This window comes from Podarcis cretensis (assembly GCF_951804945.1).
Source record: "Podarcis cretensis genome assembly, chromosome: 8".
Lineage (NCBI taxonomy): Eukaryota > Metazoa > Chordata > Lepidosauria > Squamata > Lacertidae > Podarcis > Podarcis cretensis.
In genome coordinates, this window is record NC_137177.1 from 82,436,199 (window position 1) to 82,455,676 (window position 19,478).

Genomic DNA, 19,478 nt, shown 5'->3' on the forward strand with positions numbered 1-19,478 from the left:
CTTTCTTTCTTTCGCGTGGTTGATGGGCGAAACATCCCTTCCTGGCCCCTTTAAATTTGCACAGCCGATAATCCTCTTCCATCGCTGCCCTTGAGAAGGATCCCTTTTTCTGAAGACAACCTGTTTCGCCAGTTTATTTAGAGCAAGCGCTGACTGGCTAGCCCTTGTGTCGGTCATGGCTGCGTGCAACGCTGATTGGCTGGCCTGTGTGTTCCCAGTTAGGACGCCGCTTCCTTTACGTCTTGAGAGCAGAGTTGGCGTTTATGTCAGTCATAAAGCCAGTTTTTTTATTTTAAAAATATCTCCCAGAGGACCAAATAAATACCCACACTTGAAAAAGAAAGTAATCAGCCAGCTTAAAATAAAGTTGGGGGCTTCTTAGTGGTGGGGAGAGAAGAGGGGCAACAGCCCAGTAGGTTTGGAGACAGGCCTGCAAGAGAGTTGCAGTAGTTCTGTAGGAGTGCACCTGTTCAGGTAAGGCTGGGGGAAACTCCTGCCTGAAGCCCAGAGAAGGCACTGACCTAGATGGACCAACAAGAAAAGGCACCTTCCTTTTTAAACCAGCTCTTTATTCTAATCACGAGGGACACGGGTGGCACTGTGGGTTAAACCACAGAGCCTGGGACTTGCCGATCAGAAGGTCAGCAGTTCGAGTCCCCGCCACGGGGTGAGCTCCCGTTGCTCGGTCCCTGCTCCTGCTAACCTAGCAGTTCAAAAGCACGTCAAAGTGCAAGTAGATAAATAGGTACCACTCTGGCGGGAAGGTAAAAGGTGTTTCCATGTGCTGCTCTGGTTGGCCAGAAGCGGCTTAGTCATGCTGGCCACATGGCCCGGAAGCTGTACGCCGGCTCCCTCGGCCAATAAAGCGAGATGAGCGCCGCAACCCCAGAGTCAGCCACAACTGGACCTAATGGTCAGGGGTCCCTTTACCTTTACCTTATTCTAATCATGAGGGCTAGCGTCTTCTAATTTTTATGGGGAGGCAGTTGCTCATTGAGGGAGCCTTTGCTCTGTACGCAGAAGGGATCTCTGGCACCTCCAGGTAGACCTGGGGACGCTCCCTGCCCGAGACCCTGGAGATCCATTGCCAGTCAGTGTTTTTGTTGTTGTTGTTGTTTAGTCGTTTAGTCGTGTCCGACTCTTCGTGACCCCATGGACCAGAGAACGCCAGGCACTCCTGTCCTCCACTGCCCCCCGCAGCTTGGTCAGACTCATGCTGGTAACCTCAAAAACACTATCCAACCATCTCGTCCTCTGTCGCCCCCTTCTCCTTGTGCCCTCCATCTTTCCCAACATCAGGGTCTTCTCCAGGGAGTCTTCTCTTCTCATGAGGTGGCCAAAGTACTGGAGCCTCAGCTTCACAATCTGTCCTTCCAGTGAGCACTCAGGGCTGATTTCCTTCAGAATGGAGAGGTTTGATCTTCTTGCAGTCCATGGGACTCTCAAGAGTCTCCTCCAGCACCATAATTCAAAAGCATCAATTCTTCGGCGATCAGCCTTCTTTATGGTCCAGCTCTCACTTCCATACATCACTACTGGGAAAACCATAGCTTTAACTATACGGACCTTTGTTGGCAAGGTGATGTCTCTACTTCTCAAGATGCTGTCTAGGCCTGTCATTGCCCTTCTCCCAAGAAGCAGGCGTCTCTTAATTTCGTGGCTGCTGTCACCATCTGCAGTGATCATGGAGCCCAAGAAAGTAAAATCTCTCACTGCCTCCATTTCTTCCCCTTCTATTTGCCAGGAGGTGATGGGACCAGTAGCCATGATCTTCGTTTTTTTGATGTTGAGCTTCAGGCCATATTTTGCACTCTCCTCTTTCACCCTCAATAAAAGGTTCTTTAATTCCTCCTCACTTTCTGCCATCAAGGTTGTGTCATCTGCATATCTGAGGTTGTTGATATTTCTTCCGGCAATCTTAATTCCGGCTAGGGATTCATCCAGCCCAGCCTTTCGCATGATGAATTCTGCATATAAGTTAAATAAGCAGGGAGACAAAATGCAGCCTTGTCGTACTCCTTTCCCAATTTTGAACCAGTCAGTTGTTCCATATCCAGTTCTAACTGTAGCTTCTTGTCCCACATAGAGATTTCTCAGGAGACAGATGAGGTGATCAGGCACTCCCATTTCTTTAAGAACTTGCCATAGTTTGCCATGGTCGACACAGTCAAAGGCTTTTGCATAGTCAATGAAGCAGAAGTAAATGTCTTTCTGGAACTCTCTAGCTTTCTCCATAATCCAGCGCATGTTTGCAATTTGGTCTCTGGTTCCTCTGCCTCTTCTAAATCCAGCTTGCACTTCTGGGAGTTCTCGGTCCACATACTGCTTGAGCCTTCCTTGTAGAATTTTAAGCATAACCTTGCTAGCGTGAGAAATTAGTGCAACTGTGCGATAGTTGGAGCATTCTTTGGCACTGCCCTTCTTTGGGATTGGGATGTAGACTGATCTTCTCCAATCTTCTGGCCACTGCTGAGTTTTCCAAACTTGCTGGCATATTGAGTGTAGCACCTTAACAGCATCATCTTTTAAAATTTTAAATAGTTCAGCTGGAATACCATCACTTCCACTGGCCTTGTTATTTGCAGTGCTTTCTAAGGCCCATTTGACTTCACTCTCCAGGATGTCTGGCTCAAGGTCAGCAACCACACTACCTGGGGTATATGAGACATCCGTTTCTTTCTGGTATAATTCCTCTGTGTATTCTTGCCACCTCTTCTTGATGTCTTCTGCTTCTGTTAGGTCCTTTCCACTTTTGTCCTTTATTATGGAAATCTTTGTACGAAATGTTCCTTTCATATCTCCAATTTTCTTGAACAGATCTCTGGTTCTTCCCATTCTATTGCTTTCCTCTATTTCTTTGCATTGCTTGTTTAAGAAGGTCTTCTTGTCTCTCCTTGCTATTCTTTGGAAATCTGCATTCAATTTCCTGTATGTTTCACGATCTCCCTTGCATTTTGCTTGCCTTCTCTCCCCCGCTATTTGTAAGGCCTCATTGGACAGCCACTTTGCTTTCTTGCATTTCCTTTTCATTGGGATGGTTTTCGTTGCTGCCTCCTGTATAATGTTACGAGCCTCCATCCATAGTTCTTCAGGCACTCTGTCCACCAAATCTAAATCCTTAAACCTGTTCCTCACTTCCACTGTGTATTCCAAGTTGCATGGATCTGGTGGTCTGACTCTGCCTAAGGTGATGTCGTCGGTTTGTATTGGTGGCTGGGCGGATGGCAAGCTGGATCCTTCTCTCCATTTCCATGTATGTCTGTATGCAAACCCAACTTTCAGGTGTTCTCTGCTATTCCTGGCTAGGCTACAAGCAGCGATGTAGCGGGTTTGTTCCACAAGGTGGCGGGTTGGGCCAGGATTTCCGGATCACTGGTTATTGCAAGGATGTGGCCATGTCCTCCAGCTTTAGAGAGCAAGTCAGACCAACTTTATGGTGGTGGTGAATTCTATGAATGGATGCATCAGCTGCAATGACCAAAAAAAAAAAAAATGGAACCTCCAACTTTAGATGCAGTCTACCTCCAAATACTTCTCGCTGGACCAAAATAGCAGAAAATGGGAGGAATCTGGCTGCCTGTTATGGGAAGTTAGAGCTGGATGGACTTTTCATCGGATACCAGGAGTTTTATGCCTTCAGGTTCTGATTGGGCGCCACACAGAGGGAAGAACAGAATCTGGTACCTGTATTGTGCTGCTTTTTTGCTTAGAAAATGAATAGTACCTCAAACCTGGGTAGGGGGCAGTTGTGTGGGGAGAGGCCTTCGCTACAGCCCAACCTACGACTCCTGCCCTTATGGCTCTTTTTAAGATCCGCACGTCCCATTGTAAAGCTTTTTCTCCAGGAGGGGCAAACCTGTTTTCAGGGTCTTAACATCTGTCTGCTAACATTTCTTTTCCACAGGTGTGTGGAGACAGTTAAAATCATGCCCTCCTCCTCACCAGCAGGGGGCAGCCTTTCTCGCCACTTTGCTACTGAAAGTGCCTGTTCTTGTCTGGTGTTTGCTCCTTTCGCTGGAAAAGTTTTGGCACATCTCAAAAAGATCTCTGTTTTGCTGTTTTGTGATAGTGGAGGCAGGAGGATGCATATACAAGTAATAAAAAAAAACCTGTTCAAACACCTATTTGCATGATTCCAGAAACCTTCTGCTCGGATTAGCAACGGTGTATCACCTAAACGCGGTGGCGCTGTGGGTTAAACCACAGAGCCTAGGACTTGCCGATCAGAAGGACAGCGGTTCGAATCCCTGCAACGGGGTGAGCTCCCGTTGCTCGGTCCCTGCTCCTGCCCACCTAGCAGTTTGAAAACACGTCAAAGTGCAAGTAGATAAATAGGTACTGCTCCGGCGGGAAGGTAAACGGCGTTTCTGTGCGCTGCTCTGGTTTGCCAGAAGCTTAGCCATGCTGGCCACATGACCCGGAAGCTGTACGCCGGCTCCCTCGGCCAATAAAGCGAGATGAGCGCCGCAATCCCAGAGTCGGCCACGACTGGACCTAGTGGTCAGGGGTCCCTTTACCTTTACCTTTATCACCTAAACACGAAAGGAAAGGAGGTGGAGACAGCCCAGAAAGAAGGTGTTAAAGGGAAAGCAAAGGAGGTGGAAACAGGGGCAGGGTTTTTTATGATGGGGGGGGGGAGAGATAGCAGGTGCCTGAGAAAAGTACATGCAAACAAGCAGTGGTGGGTGGTCAATGAGGGGAAGTGGGGCACCCCAACCTCTCAGTGTGTCCGCTTTCTAGCTTTTAAGTGGGCCAGGGGGGTGGAGCTATCTGTCGCCTTCCTCCTCAATGTTTCTCCTAGTGAATCTCATCAGGGAGGATGATGGGAACAAAACCGCAATCTGTTAGCTCTGCCTATCGCCACTTCTGGTGCCAACTACTGCTGACCTCTCTGCCTGTCACCATATCGCTTTCTATGGGCACCAGAAGTCACTGTATATCTTCCTTTTTTTTTTTTAAATAATTTTTATTCGTTTTTCAGACAGATAATAAAAACAATATAGAACAATATAGCTTCAAAATCATCATTTCATACCCTTCTTTCCTTTGACTTCCCCATACCTCCCCATCCCTGCATCCTTGTTTAATGGTTCTTTAGCAACCCTTAGGTCCATTGTCTTAATTCCCTTTCATAAAGTTTCCTTTAGTTTTTTTGATTACTGCTGCAATTCTTTACCTCTTACCCCCTGACATCTTAACATTCCTCAATTTTACAATTGTTTTTAAGATATATTTTAAATTTCTTCCAGTCCTCTTCCACTGTCTCTTTCCCCTGGTCACGGATTCTGCCCGTCATCTCGGCCAATCCCATAAAGTCGATCACCTTTGTTTGCCATTCTTCCAGAGTAGGTAGTTCTTGCATCTTCCAATACTTTGCCAGTAGAATTCTTGCTGCTGTAGTGGCATACATAAAGAAAATCCTATCCTTCCTTAACACCACTTGGCCAACCATGCCCAAGAGAAAAGCCTCTGGTTTCTTAGGAAAAGTCCACTTAAGGACCTTCTTAATTTCATTATAGATCATTTCCCAGAAAGCTTTAACCTTTGGGCAGGTCCACCAAAGGTGGTAGAAGGTGCCTTCCGTCTCATTACATTTCCAACACTTATTATTAGGCAAGTGGTAAATTTTTGCAAGCTTGACTGGGGTCATGTACCACCGATAGATCATTTTCATAATATTTTCTTTTAAAGCATTACATGCAGTAAATTTGATACCGGTGGTCGTCACTGTATATCTTCCTATATTGTTATAAGAATTTTAAGGTCATATATATATATATATATATTCATAACTGTACAAGGCAAACACATATACCTCAGGTTACAGACACTTCAGGTTACAGACTCCGCTAACCCAGAAATAGTACTTCAGGTTAAGAACTTTGCTTCAGGATGAGAACAGAAATCGTGCTCCGGCAGTGCGGCAGCAGGAGGAGGCCCCATTAGCTAAACTGGTGGTTCAGGTTAAGAACAGTTTCAGGTTAAGAACGGACCTCCAGAACGAATTAAGTACTTAACCCGAGGCACCACTGTACTTAGTTCCTGAGCCAGGTCACAGGCTCACCCTATTCAAACCCAGACAGACATACCCTTAAGACAGGATTTGTGAAGGAAAAGACAATGGGGAGGCTTTTCCATTTTCCTTTGACCTTGCAGAGAAAACATTTGGTCAGTTTGGGAATCAAAAATGGTTTCAGGTTGGGTTTCCTGTGCTGATCTATGTAGGTGCTTGGTTGGTACATATATGAACGTTTAAGATATATCCAAGACCTTAAAATTCTTATCACACCAACATCAGGGTCTTTTCCAGGGAGTCTTCTCTTCTCATGAGGTGGCCAAAATATTGGAGCTTCAGCTTCAGGATCTGTCCTTCCAGTGAGCACTCAGGGCTGATTTCCTTCAGAATGGAGAGGTTTGATCTTCTTGCAGTCCATGGGACTCTCAAGAGTCTCCTCCAGCACCATAATTCAAAAGCATCAATTCTTCGATGATCAGCTTCTTTACGGTCCAGGCCTTAAAATTCTTATAACAGAGGCTTCAAATATGGAGGCTTTTTTAAAACAAAAACAAAAAACAGTATCCACCCCCACCCCCAGCTAGGAACTGCAACTTGAAGAACTTCAGACCAACAAACTAAGTCCTTTTCATTGTTCATGCATTGTACTGGGGCTTCTCTCCCACATCTATCTCACACTTAACATCGCAGTGCTGGTGTTGTAAACAAAATCTGCCCTTTTTCCCTTATGGGGTACCCAAGAGCCCGTACAGAGTCCTTAAGTGGGTTCACTACCGGTAGGAGAAAATAACAGAGGCCAACCAGAGAATATTGAGAAGCAAAGCAGCTAGTAAGCCTGATCTTTATTGAACTGTTGCAACAGGGTCCCCACTCATGACACGCAGGAGGGAGGAGGAACCCAGAACAATGGCGTGCAAACCCTTATATAGACTTTTTGAAATTGCCACCCTGTAAGCTTAAGGCCACCCAGCAATACATCATACATACATTACAGAAGGGGGGTGGGTCTACAGCAGAATCCTGTCTTGCAGGAAACCTATTAATGGTCACTGACTGGATTACCCGGGCAGCATGGCCATTCTTTTTTGATGGTTAATTAGTTCCTGAATCCAGGTCACATTTCGCCCTTGCGTCCCGAGTTCGAGTGTCTTCAAAGCCCATGACACTTTTGGTAAAGGCTGATTTCCAAGTGGAGCGCTCGCAGGTCAGTGTTTCCCAATTAAGATGGCATTAGCAGAGTTTCTGGAACAGTTCACCTTTGGTTCAACACACAGGGTTAAAATAGGGGGTCTCTTTTTAGATCCATCTATGCCAGTGTCACTGATGCCATGATCTGCAGTAAAGAAGTTCAGGTTGGACGTGCCCTATCCAATGGGGGTGGGAGAAGAGGACCCCTTGCTATCCCAAAACCATCTCACTTAAAAAATAAACAGTCAGTTTTCACCAGCCTCCTAGCCAGCCCACTGTGGCGATCACACAGGGCCCCCGGACGTCTGACAAGTTTATTGATCCCTGTGCCACCACTGTGATTGCTTACTTTGCTGCCACCACCCTGTTTCTGGACACACGGAGTCCAGACAGTTGTTAACATTAACAAATAATCAAGTGTATTTTTAAATGCAGGAACAAGCGTATGGTTTCAGTTAATTTTTCTTGTCAGTTTATTAATCTTAATTCCTTTGATGTCCTATACGTTTCTAACAACTTCAAACTGATTATTCCAGCTATCTGACTCCAGAGGAGGGCAACCAAAATGGTCAAAGGCCTGGAAACGATGCCTTATGAAGAACGGCTAAGGGAGCTGGGCATGTTTAGCCTGGAGAAGAGGAGGTTAAGGGGTGATATGATAGCCATGTTCAAATATATAAAAGGATGTCACATAGAGGAGGGAGAAAGGTTGTTTTCTGCTGCTCCAGAGAAGCGGACACGGAGCAATGGTTCCAAACTACAAGAAAGAAGATTCCACCTAAACATTAGGAAGAACTTCCTGACAGTAAGAGCTGTTCGACAGTGGAATTTGCTGCCAAGGAGTGTGGTGGAGTCTCCTTCTTTGGAGGTCTTTAAGCAGAGGCTTGACAACCATATGTCAGGAGTGCTCTGATGGTGTTTCCTGCTTGGCAGGGGGTTGGACTCAATGGCCCTTGTGGTCTCTTCCAACTCTATGATTCTATGATTCTATGACTCCACCTAACAATTCCTCTCACTCTCTCACAATGCAACTCAACCAACCCACTGCCTATTCCTCCCTCTTCCTTCTCCAACTCCCAAAAATCAACTGACTTTCAAAACCTCCCACTCGTAACTTTTACTCCTCCCCTTGCATTCCCACTGGCCAAACACGTCACACTCATTTAACCCTTTCCTTATGTCCCATCCTAGGAGGCAAACGCCACACCCATCTCTTGCCTTGTTTTCATATTCAGACATGCTTCTAGATCACAGATATGTAGAAGCAGAGCATCTGCATAAGATACAGGTTGAGAGAAGCAAAGAGAAGGCAAAATTGAAGCTACAACTGGGTGCAAAATTTAGCGCAGATGAGAGAAGGGATGATGGCGTTAAGGAGAGGAGCTGTCATCATTGTTACCAGTTGTCGTTGTACCATGAATCATAACTGGGCGACCTGTAAAAAAAATACCAGTAAGGCAATTCGTCACCGCTGAAATGCTCTGATGAATCGGAGTAATCTCTGTCGTGGTAGTCGTAGTAATCGTCATCCATTTCTTCTGCCACTGGTGGTGGGTGAAGTGTGACGCTGCTTTGCAACACCTTCATCCCACCCCAGGATGGTTCCCCGTCTTCACTTGGGCCTTGCTCTGGGAAGATGTACTTATGGAAGTTGGGATGACATCCTTCCATGTGCCTTTTGTGTTCAAAGAGGATATGACGGACACCTTGAGGGTAGTCGTAAATAGTGTGTGGAACCTGGAGAGGAGAGAGAAAGGGAGGAGGCTGCTGGGTCTGGGGAAGGATGCAGAGAAGAAACTACCCCATCCAGGATGCAACCTCTCCCCCCACAGTGGTGGCTGGAGGGGGCGGGAGGGGGGAAGTCAACTGTAGGGGGAGCCAGAGCCCAATGAGAGGCAGAGGCAGTCAACAAAGTCTAGTTTTGTCCCCATTCTCCTCTTGCCTGATGTTAAGCAAGAGGAAGAAGCTCGCAGGTAGTCAACCAGCTGAGCTGCTTGTCAGTAAGACACTTTAAGGTTTTCTATAACCTAGTGGTATATCTCTTTTATGAAATATTTACACAAGAAAGCCTGCACGTCGTAGTAGACAGAGGTTGGTGGGACCCCTTTCACCCTCATAGACAACCCTCCACTAATTTAACAAAGCTTGCATTTTCTACTCAGGCTCAGCTCACCGGACACCACGTTAACACACGAGATTCTTCATATTGATGTTCTTTAAGGACTTCAGAGTCTGCAGACAACAGCTTCACGGTCAGTTTATAGTGTGCATCAAACCAACTTGAAAAGCTGTTTTTGGTGGGGGGGGAGGAAGAGAGAGAAATTATATGAGCCTGGGACAAATTGAGACCCAGCTGGCATATCAACCGCCACTGTTTCTGTCACTACAACATGGTGATTGAGAGAGATCTTGGCAGTGCTTTTTTCCCTAAAAAATGTTTAGGGGTACTCTCATTTTGACTCAATAAAATAACCATGTTATATTTCAAATCAGGGGAAATAAATACAGTAAATGGACAAAAAATACAAAGAACATGTATTACTTCATATTACACAGCTGACTATTCACTGTGCTAGAGAAGAAGCTATATTTTTTTAGTTTCTTCTCCCGTTAGATTCACATGTTTAGGGGTATCTTCATCACTCGTAGCCAAGTAAGATTGTCTTCCTTAAACACGGTTTTAACAGTGAGTCCATAAGTGACTGTGGAGGCCAATTCTGGATCCACACATCCTTCCACAGTGGGGACACAGGTTTTCGGGGAGGAGTTGATCACAATGAGGGTTTGCCAAGCATGGCTTCCTCTTAGCATCCTGAGTTTGAGTGTCTTCAAAGCCCATGACATCTTTGGTAAAGGCTGTTCTCCAAATGGAGCACTCGCAGGCCAGTGTTTCCCGGTTGTCAGTGTTTATACTACATTTTTAAAGATTTGCCTTGAGACAGTCTTTAAACCTCTTTTGTTGACCACCAACATTACACTTTCCATTTTTAAGTACAGAATAGAGTAGTTGCTTTGGAAGACGATAATCAGGCATCTGCACAACATGACCAGTCCAATGAAGCTGATGTTGAAGAATCATTGCTTCAACAATGGTGATATTTGCTTCTTCCAGTTCACCTGTCTTCCCAAATGAAGTGTAAAATTTTTCAGAGACACCGTTGATGGAATCTTTCGAGCAGTTGGAGATGGCATTTATAAGTGGTCCATGTTTCACAAACATATAGTAAGGTAGGTAGTACAATAGCTTTGTAAACAAGCATTTTGGTTTCCCTGCAAATGTCCCAGTCCTTAAACACTCTGCACTGCAATCGGAAGAAATCCGCACTTGCAGAGCTCAGGCGATGCTGGATTTCAGCATTAATTGTTGGCCCTTGTGGAAAGATAACTGCCTAGGTAGGAAAGTGATCAACATTTTCCAACATTACACAACTGAGTTGGATTTGTGGCACTGCAGAGGGGTTATTTTGTACTTGCTGGTGCAGCACTTTGGATTTTGGATGTTGAGTGATAAGCTTTTTGGATGTTGAGTGATAAGCTTTTGCAAAGATATTTAGCATGGTTTTGAGGTCATCCTCTGAGCGTGCGCACACTACGTTGTCATCAGCATACTGAAGATTTTTTTCGATGAGCTTGTGATGTTGTTGTGTAAGTTCAACTCCACCCACTTTGAAGATTTCAGCAGGTATCCCATCAGGTCCACTGGCTTTGTTGTTTTTCATTTGGTTAATAGCTGTACACAACTCTCCCAGATTTGGAGATACTGCAAGCTCATCTCTAACTTGTTTATGCGGAATTTGTGAGAGGACCTCAGCAGCTACAGGGGAGTTGCGGTTAAGGAGATGTTGGTAACATTCTTTGCAGTGCAGTGCAATGGCTTCTTTATCTTTTAAAAGTGTGATACCCTCTGCTGAGCATAGGGGGCATAGGCCCATAGATGTTCTTTGTGGCTTTAAAGAAACTCTGTGCATCAAGTGTTTTTTAGTTCTCTGGTTCTTCTTTGAACCTCAGCCTTAGTGTTGGCATAGCTTTATTCTTAGTGGCACAGTTTCTATCTCTTTGCCAGATCTGAATGGCCTTCTTTTCTTGTCAATCATGCGTTCAATCTCACTGTCATTCTCATCAAACCAGTCCTGGTGTTTCTTGGTTTGGTATCCAATACTTTACCTTAGGGATATGTGTACCCCTGCGTCCCCCCAGTAAAAAAGGACTGGATCTTGGTACCGGCATTTTTATATTTCTGGGTATCTTTGGTCAGGGAAGTGAAGAGACTCAGTATTAGGAAGTGTCTCATTAACATTCAAAATAAAACTAAAAGATGGGTTCCAGTGCCTTCCTGATGAACACATGTGGTAACTAATTTGGACTGGGTGCCACTCTAAATAAGCGGAGACAAACTGCAATCCCTAATTGGCAGTAGCTCAGTGGTTGGAGCATCTGCTTTGCATACAGAAGGTCTCTTGTTCAATCCAGCTAAGACTGGGAATGCGCCCTGACTGAAACCCTTGAGAACCACTGCCCTCTCTGTGCCGCCATGGAAGTGATAGCCAATGGCAGCCTTCATTCCTCTAGACAACTGCCCCTGGGGCTGAAGCCTAGGTCCAAGCAGACCTTCCCCTCTGCCTCCAATTCACTGACCACATCTATTCTTGGAATATCACACATGCTGAGAACTTGGTTTGGGGTGTCCACCTTCCCTGCACCCCAGCCGGGACAGGACACTTGGCACTCACCAGTCCTTCACCTCAATCATGGGTCTGGCTTCATCCATCAGTTCATCCCAGTAGCCCTCGTCCTTCAAGGTGATGAGCTGAGACTTGCTGCAGGGCCTGAGACATTAAGGAACACCATCACTACCCCCACATCACCATCACTATCCTACAGCATTGGGGGATGCAGGTGGGTCTATGGTCTAAATCACTGAGCCTCTTGGGCATGCCCATCAGAAGGCTGGCGGTTCGAATCCCATGACAGGGTGAGCTCCTATTGCTCTGTCCCAGCTCCTGCCAACCTAGCAGTTCGAAAGCATGCCAGTGCAGGTAGATAAATAGGTACTCCAGCGGCGGGAAGGTAAACGGTGTTTCTGTGTGCTTTGGCTTCCGTCACAGTGTCCCGTTGTACCAGAAGCGGTCTAGTTCTGCTGGCCACATGACCCAGAAAGCTGTGGACAAACACCGGCTCCCTCAACATGAAAGCCAGATAAGCTTTGCAACCCCATAGTTGCCTTTGACTGTACTTAAGCATCCAGGGGTCCTTGACCTTTACCTTTTACCCACAGCATTGGGACCACGTGTTCTAAAAGGCTCAGCAACTGGCTATCGTGGGCAACCTCTAGCTCCCTGGAAAGAAAGTTTGCCCCCTCCTATGCAGAGGCAAGGAATGATGGTCTGCTAGCAACCTTTTAAGGGGAAGCCACTGGGGGCCTGGCTTTCACCATTCCCCACAACAACAAAAAAGAACAGCTCATTTGATAGGATTTGGTGATGCAATTTGCTTCACCTTTTTGTGACCATTGCAGAATACAGTGTGAAGCACTTCCTTATGCAGAATACAGTGTGAAGCACAAGAACCCGCACAAGGGCAAATGAAAACTCCCTTTCCTCATCTTTAAGTGGATTTGAGTTTGGACAATGATAGGTTCCTCACCCATTACGTGCAGCAAAGCATTTGTAGAGCTGAACAGGAGCATCTTCATCTTCATCATTCTCCCAAAAACAGCCCATTTTATAACGGCTGAGCGTCGTACCGACGTTTTTTGAGTCTTCTATGGACAGTTCCTCAGTTTCCCAGTGGCCCTCGGCAGGTGTCTGGATTTCCCAGGAGTCCAGGCCATCTGATGCAGTGTGTGATGGGGAGACAGAAAATGAAGGGAGAGGCTTTGAGTGCATGGAAGCAGCCCGTGGGTTAGAAAGAAAACAAGAATGACTTAGGCCACTTTCAGAATGTCCCTGTTTCCAAGAGGGACTCAATTGCATAATGGCAAGTTCAGGGTCTCAGATTTAGGCTGGTTTGGCGATGGTGTGCAAACAACCTGCATCTCAGCAAATCAGACTTCTTGACACAATGCCATAAAACCTCCCCACAAATGAATTTTCTCGATAAATAGCCAGTATCCTTAAATGTGGGGCAAATAATCAGGATAAAGAGGCAGAAAACAGGCAGTCCAGAAATGACCGTAGTTAAATTATCACCCTTGGTTAAGTAGTAGACACCCTGAATTTTAAGATTAAGTAGTAGACACCCTGAAGTTAACTGACATTATTACCTTGGGTCCATTAATTCCAACAGGTCTACTCTGAGGAGCAGGTGTAGGGAAACTTTGGCCATGCAGATGTTGCTAAACTACAATTTCCATCATCCTGGGCCATTTCTCTTGCTTGCTGGGGTGGATGGGAGTTGTAGTTCAGCAATGTCTCGGTTCCCATACCTGGAAAAAACAAGGTGCTTGGCTATTTAGAATATGCAATTATTTATATACATATGGTACTGTGTGTGTGTATGTGTGTGTGTGTGTGTGTGTGTAGATAGATAGACAGACAGACAGATAGATATATAGATACCACAGTCATGGCAAGGTTTTCTGCCACTGCTGCCTCTTCTGCCTCCTAGCAGGCCTGCTGGCGGTCTGGCAGTTCCAGATTATTTGTATTCACTATGACTCACCGCCGCATTTTGGATTGTCCTGAATACCACCATTTGGTAGCCAAGCCCAAAGCCAAAAAAGAAGAGCTTGGATTTGATATCCCGCTTTATCACTACCCTAAGGAGTCTCAAAGCGGCTAACATTCTCCTTTCCCTTCCTCCCCCACAACAAACACTCTGTGAGGTGAGTGGGGCTGAGAGACTTCAGAGAAGTGTGACTGGCCCAAGGTCACCCAGCAGCTGCATGTGGAGGAGCGGGGAAGCGAACCCGGTTCACCAGATTACGAGTCCACCGCTCTTAACCACTACACCACACTGGGATGTAGTCCTGTTGGGATGCATTTTGGCTTGCCTGCGGGTGAAACAGAGTGTGAGATGATTGATAATATTGTTATTTATCTGTTTTAGACCCCTACGTAGTAGCGGTTGCCAGGACATTGTCCTGTTTGCCTCTGTATATAGTTCCATCCTTCTTTCAGACATTGTGGTAGATTGCAATGTTTAACTGGTGATATTGTCAGGTTTAGCTGCTGATAACATTGCAGTGTTTAGCTGGTGAGTTATCCCAATGTTGAAAACCGGATATCGCCTAGCCCTCACACACACTGTGATTCGTGATATATTACCAGCTCAAATATTATGAAAAAATTATCATCATGTAAACTTCAAACGAGTTTTGGACGTTATATCGCCCAGCCCGTGTGTAGACATTACTGTGCTAGATGAACCAATATTGGGACTCAGCTTCCTATGTTCCTAAAGGCTTTATAATTCAGATTTCTGTCCAGGAGCGTTTTATTCCCCCAGATAAACGGGGACATACCTTGACCATCAGGGTTCTTGATTAAGTTCTTCTCTAGGTGGGAGAAAATGTAGAAAGCCAATGGCTTTGGAGAAGAGTCGTGGTCCCTTTCCTGGAACTTGCGCTTCCAGAGAACTGGCAGGTCTACCAAGTCCCGCCACTGAGAGCAAACAAGCCGGCAATTGCAAATGAGGTCGCTTGCTGGAACCAGGGACAAGATATCCAACAGAAGGTTTTCGGGCAAATTTTCCATGTTCGCTGCCATCAATGAGGTCTCAGCCGCCTGAAGAGATGAACCACGAAAGAGGGGAGCAAGGGGAAGGAGCAAACATACAAGATCTGTGAGTGGGCCATAGGCAAGGACAAGTGGGGTACTGCAACAAATTGTTGCGGCGTTAAGTGCTTCAGGTCAGCTGCTTTCTACCTAGTCAGACCCCTTTTGATCCATCTAGTTTAGCATTTCCCAGCCATGCTGCCCACTGATTCTTGACCCGCTCCCCGAGATGGGTGCAGGAAGTGGAAAGCCATGCCATGAAGACTTGTGTCTTCTGTTCCTGATTCACTTGGAGAAACTGACCTCCCAGCTGAATAGTGAGCAGCTAGCACAAATCTCTCTGGCTCAGTGTCCATACTAGGAGCCAACTTCTAGGGGTTGAGGGGGCTTCACAGCCCCATAGAATGTTTGAGGGAGTCCCCCCCAAAAAAAATGTTGATGGGCATTGCAATTCAAATGGTGTGCATCCATTATTTATTGAATTTACAGGTGAAACTCGAAAAATTAGAATATCGTGGGAAAGGTCATTTTTTTCAGTATTTCAACTTAAAAGGTGAAACTTATATATGAGATAGACTCATCATCACAATTATAACAAATATCTCGCTTTGCAGTGTCATGGGTCTATCTCATATATTAGTTTCACCTTTTAAGTTGAATTACTGAAATAAATGAACTTTTCCACGATATTCTAATTTTTCGAGTTTCACTTATATATACCGCCCTATTCCCGGAGGTCTCATAAAAAGATCACAGTATATAAATTAAAAATAAAAGCAATATCCCAATAATACCTCCTTAAAAAGAGCCACATTTTAAAAGGGTATGGGATGTTGATCAGGTCAACCAAAGGCCTGGTTAAAAAGGAACATTTTTGCCTGGCGCCTAAAGGTGTATAATGAAGGCGTCTGGCGAACTTCCCTGGGGAGAGCATTTCACAGACTGGGAGCCACTGCAGAGAAGGCCCCGTTCTCGTGTTGCCACCCTCTGACTTCTCGAGGAGGAGGCCTCAGAAGATGATCTCATGGTCTGGGTAGGTCCATATGGAAAGAGGCGGTCCTTGAGGTATTGAATCATGAGACTGATTATGCAGGCCAGGGCTTACCTGCCCCCTCCCCCCACATTTTATTCAAGTTGGCACCCCTGTCAGGGTCAATACATTTTTTTAAAAAAAGGGCTTTTGTGTGTGTTTGATCTTCACACATACTAGTCTACCTTACAGGGGTGTCGTTCCACAGAACCTGCCTCTTTGTGAAGATAGACACTTTGAGCATGTGCAGAGTTCTATCTGAGAGCCCAATTGCAAATGGACTCCTGTCGGCTGCCCTTCCCAGATCCTGCCCCATTGTAAAGATCCATCCTTTGAAGAAATACCAAAGGACCTGGAAAGACTCTTTATGTGTGTGGTAGCTGCAAAGATGCTTTTTGCCCAGGGGTGGAAATAAGAGAAAACTCCAAACAAAGAAGAATGAATAATCAAGATGCTGGACTACACCGAAATGGCAAAATTGACCGGGAAGATCAGACACCAAAATGATAAGAAATTTAAGGAATGGAAAAGTTTATAGAATACCTTAAAATCATCATCATCATCATCATCATCATCATTATTATTTATTATTTGTACCCCGCCCATCTGGCTGGGTTTCCCCAGCCACTCTGGGAGGCTTCTACAAAGACCAAAAATACACAAAGATGTCACACATTAAAAACTTCCCTTAACAGGGCTGCTTTAAGATGTCTTCTGAATGTCAGGTAGTTGTTTATCTCTTTGACATCTGCTGGGAGGGCGTTCCACAGGGCGGGTGCCACTACCGAGAAGGCCCTCTGCCTGGTTCCCTGTAGCTTTGCTTCTCCAATGAGGGAACTGCCAGAAGGCCCTCAGCGCTGGACCTCAGCGTCCAGGCAGAATGATGGAGGTAGAGACGCTCCTTCAGGTATACTGGGCCGAAGCTGTTTAGGGCTTTCAAGGCCAGCACCAACACTTTGAATTGTGCTTGGAAATGTTATGTGGTCTCGGCGGCCGCCCCCAGTCACCAGTCTAGCTGCTGCAGTCTGAATTAGTTGTAGTTTCCGGGTCACCTTCAAAGGTAGCCCCACGTAGAGCGCATTGAAGTAGTCCAAGCGGGAGAAAACTAAAGCATGCACCACTCTGGTGAGACAGTCTGCGGGCAGGTAGGGTCTCAGCCTGCGTACCAGATGGAGCTGGTAGACAGCCGCCCTGGACACAGAATTGACCTGCACCTCCATGGACAGCTGTGAGTCCAAAATGACTCCCAGGCTGCACGCCTGGTCCTTCAGGGGCACAGTTGCCCTATTCAGGACCAGGAAGTCCTCCACACCCGCCCACCCCCTGTCCCCCCTGGCCCCCTGGTTTTATATAATTCTATACTTTTGCCTCTATGTTTGTGATTTCACACATTTAAAAAACTTTATTTGTATGCACGCATTATGTAGGCCCAGAAGGCGCCCACCCAGAAGTGGCCACAAAATATGGACGGCTTCGAGGGACGCAAGCAAGTGTAAAGGGCACAGAGCGGCTGGTCGATGTCTTCCTGGGCATCCCCTTTGCAAAGCCTCCCACTGGCTCCTTGAGATTCTCCTCACCTCAACCGCCTGAGCCATGGGATGGCGTGAGAGATGCTACCACGTACCCAGCGGTGTAAGAGAGATGCAGTTGGATCCTCTTGGCTGCACTGGGGAAATAAAAACCAGCAGAGGAATGTTTGAGGGGAGGTGCTGGGAACCACCAGCATGTTTTCATCATCATCTTTTTTTAAAGAATTCATTCATTTTATATTTTTTGAGAAAGAAATCACTGGAAACAAAACAGGTCTAATTGCTGAAAAAAAAATTCTGTTTTAACTTAACATGGACACCACAGAAATTCCACTATCTGCAACCTGTCCCCCCAAAACAGTACTTCTGTCTTGTCAGGATTCAACCTCAATCCATTAGCCACCATCCATCCTCCAACCGCCTCCAGGCACTCACACAGGACCTTCACCGCCTTCACTGGTTCTGATTTGAAAGAGAGGTAGAGCTCTCTTTCAAAGGTAAAGATCACTGCAAACACTTAAAGACGTTATCAGGACTTGTAATGTAATTTTTTAAGGTTAAAAGTGGATATAAACAAAAATGGAGAAATATAATTAGATGCAGTAGTAAGAAATATATATATTTTGAATCCATGGTGGGCGGGGGAAGCCCGGGGATTCAGGGAATCCCATGATATATAAAATTGATTATGCTTAAATACATATGTTATCTGTGAAAAGAAAGATCCACTCTCCTGGATGCGCTTCTCTTCCACCCCCACTCCCCCCATCCCTTCGGAATCTTACCTGGTCTGGAACGAGCGCAAGAGCCTCACGGCGCCTCCGAGAGCAAGTCTGATCTCCGCCCCGCTCCACCGCCAGGCAGCAGGGAGGAAACGAAAGCGATCCTAGTCCAGGCTCTCAATTCCGAGAAACGACCTGCCCATCGCCATCAATTCCTCTTGTTGGGAGGGGAATCCCCGCCGGGGCGTATTTGCATAAGATGACGCGCCTCTAGGGGGCCAACGCGCATCTCGGACCCAACTTTGCAAAGGCAAGAGCGGCGTGGCCGGAGGCTCCGTCCAGGAAAACGAAAGCATCGCAATAGGATAAGGGTTACTGGCGAGCGTGGACCATACACACCTCATCCCAAGCCTTTCCCTGGCTCAGGAGAGTTAGCATCTGTGACAAATGACCAACGATGCTCAAGGGGTACCCAACATCCTGTTATAAGGACGATGGAGTCATCTATGAAGATGAGGATGGCATTGTAATAAACGAAAAATCTGCCCTTATTCCCTTATGGGGGACACAAGAGCCTTTATAGAGTCCTTTGTAGGTTCCCTATTGGTGGGAGAAAATAACAAGAGGCCAACCAGAGAATATTGAGAAGCAAAGCAGCTAGTAAGCCTGATCTTTATTGATCTGTTGCAACAGGGTGCTCCCCTCACACGCAGGAAAGGAGGAGGACCCCGAACCGAGGTGTGTCCGTCCTTATATAGACATTTTAAATTGCCCACCTTATGGGACGCAGGTGGCGCTGTGGGTTAAAGCCTCAGCGCCTAGGGCTTGCCGATCGAAAGGTCAGCGGTTCGAATCCCTGCGGCGGGGTGCGCTCCCGCTGCTCGGTCCCAGCGCCTGCCAACCTAGCAGTTCGAAAGCACCTCCAGGTGCAAGTAGATAAATAGGGACCGCTTACCAGCGGGAAGGTAAACGGCGTTTCCGTGTGCGGCTCTGGCTTGCCAGAGCAGCGATGTCACGCTGGCCACGTGACCCGGAAGTGTCTCCGGACAGCGCTGGCCCCTGGCCTCTTAAGTGAGATGGGCGCACAACCCCAGAGTCTGTCAAGACTGGCCCGTACGGGCAGGGGTACCTTTACCTTTACCTTTAAAGCAGAAATCTGAGTGGGTTGTTTACCTCCTGTCTGGCATGTCTTTTTTTTTTTTTATAAATATTTATTGAAATTTTTTAAATAAATACAAAATGCAAAAATAATAAACAATATAACATGAATCATAACAC

The 19,478-nt window shown here is 46.2% G+C and overlaps 1 protein-coding gene and 1 long non-coding RNA gene across 2 annotated transcripts; both read right to left on the minus strand.

The window, feature by feature from the left end:
* Positions 1 to 8,599: 8,599 nt before the first annotated feature.
* On the minus strand, positions 8,600 to 12,891 carry LOC307223430 (F-box only protein 44-like; the record flags this gene model as incomplete). The annotated part of the gene is made up of 4 exons (XM_079989397.1): positions 12,848 to 12,891; positions 11,935 to 12,030; positions 9,378 to 9,492; positions 8,600 to 8,941 (listed from the first exon to the last, which is right to left on the minus strand). The coding sequence occupies exons 2-4, from the start codon at positions 11,970 to 11,972 to the stop codon at positions 8,600 to 8,602; spliced, it is 495 nt and encodes a 164-aa protein (XP_079845523.1). The 5' UTR covers positions 11,973 to 12,030; positions 12,848 to 12,891.
* A 27-nt stretch (positions 12,892 to 12,918) lies between these two features.
* On the minus strand, positions 12,919 to 18,919 carry LOC307222232. Its single transcript, XR_013841652.1, has 3 exons — positions 18,264 to 18,919; positions 14,667 to 14,928; positions 12,919 to 13,034 (listed from the first exon to the last, which is right to left on the minus strand). It is a non-coding gene; the product is annotated as an uncharacterized lncRNA (long non-coding RNA).
* Positions 18,920 to 19,478: the final 559 nt, after the last annotated feature.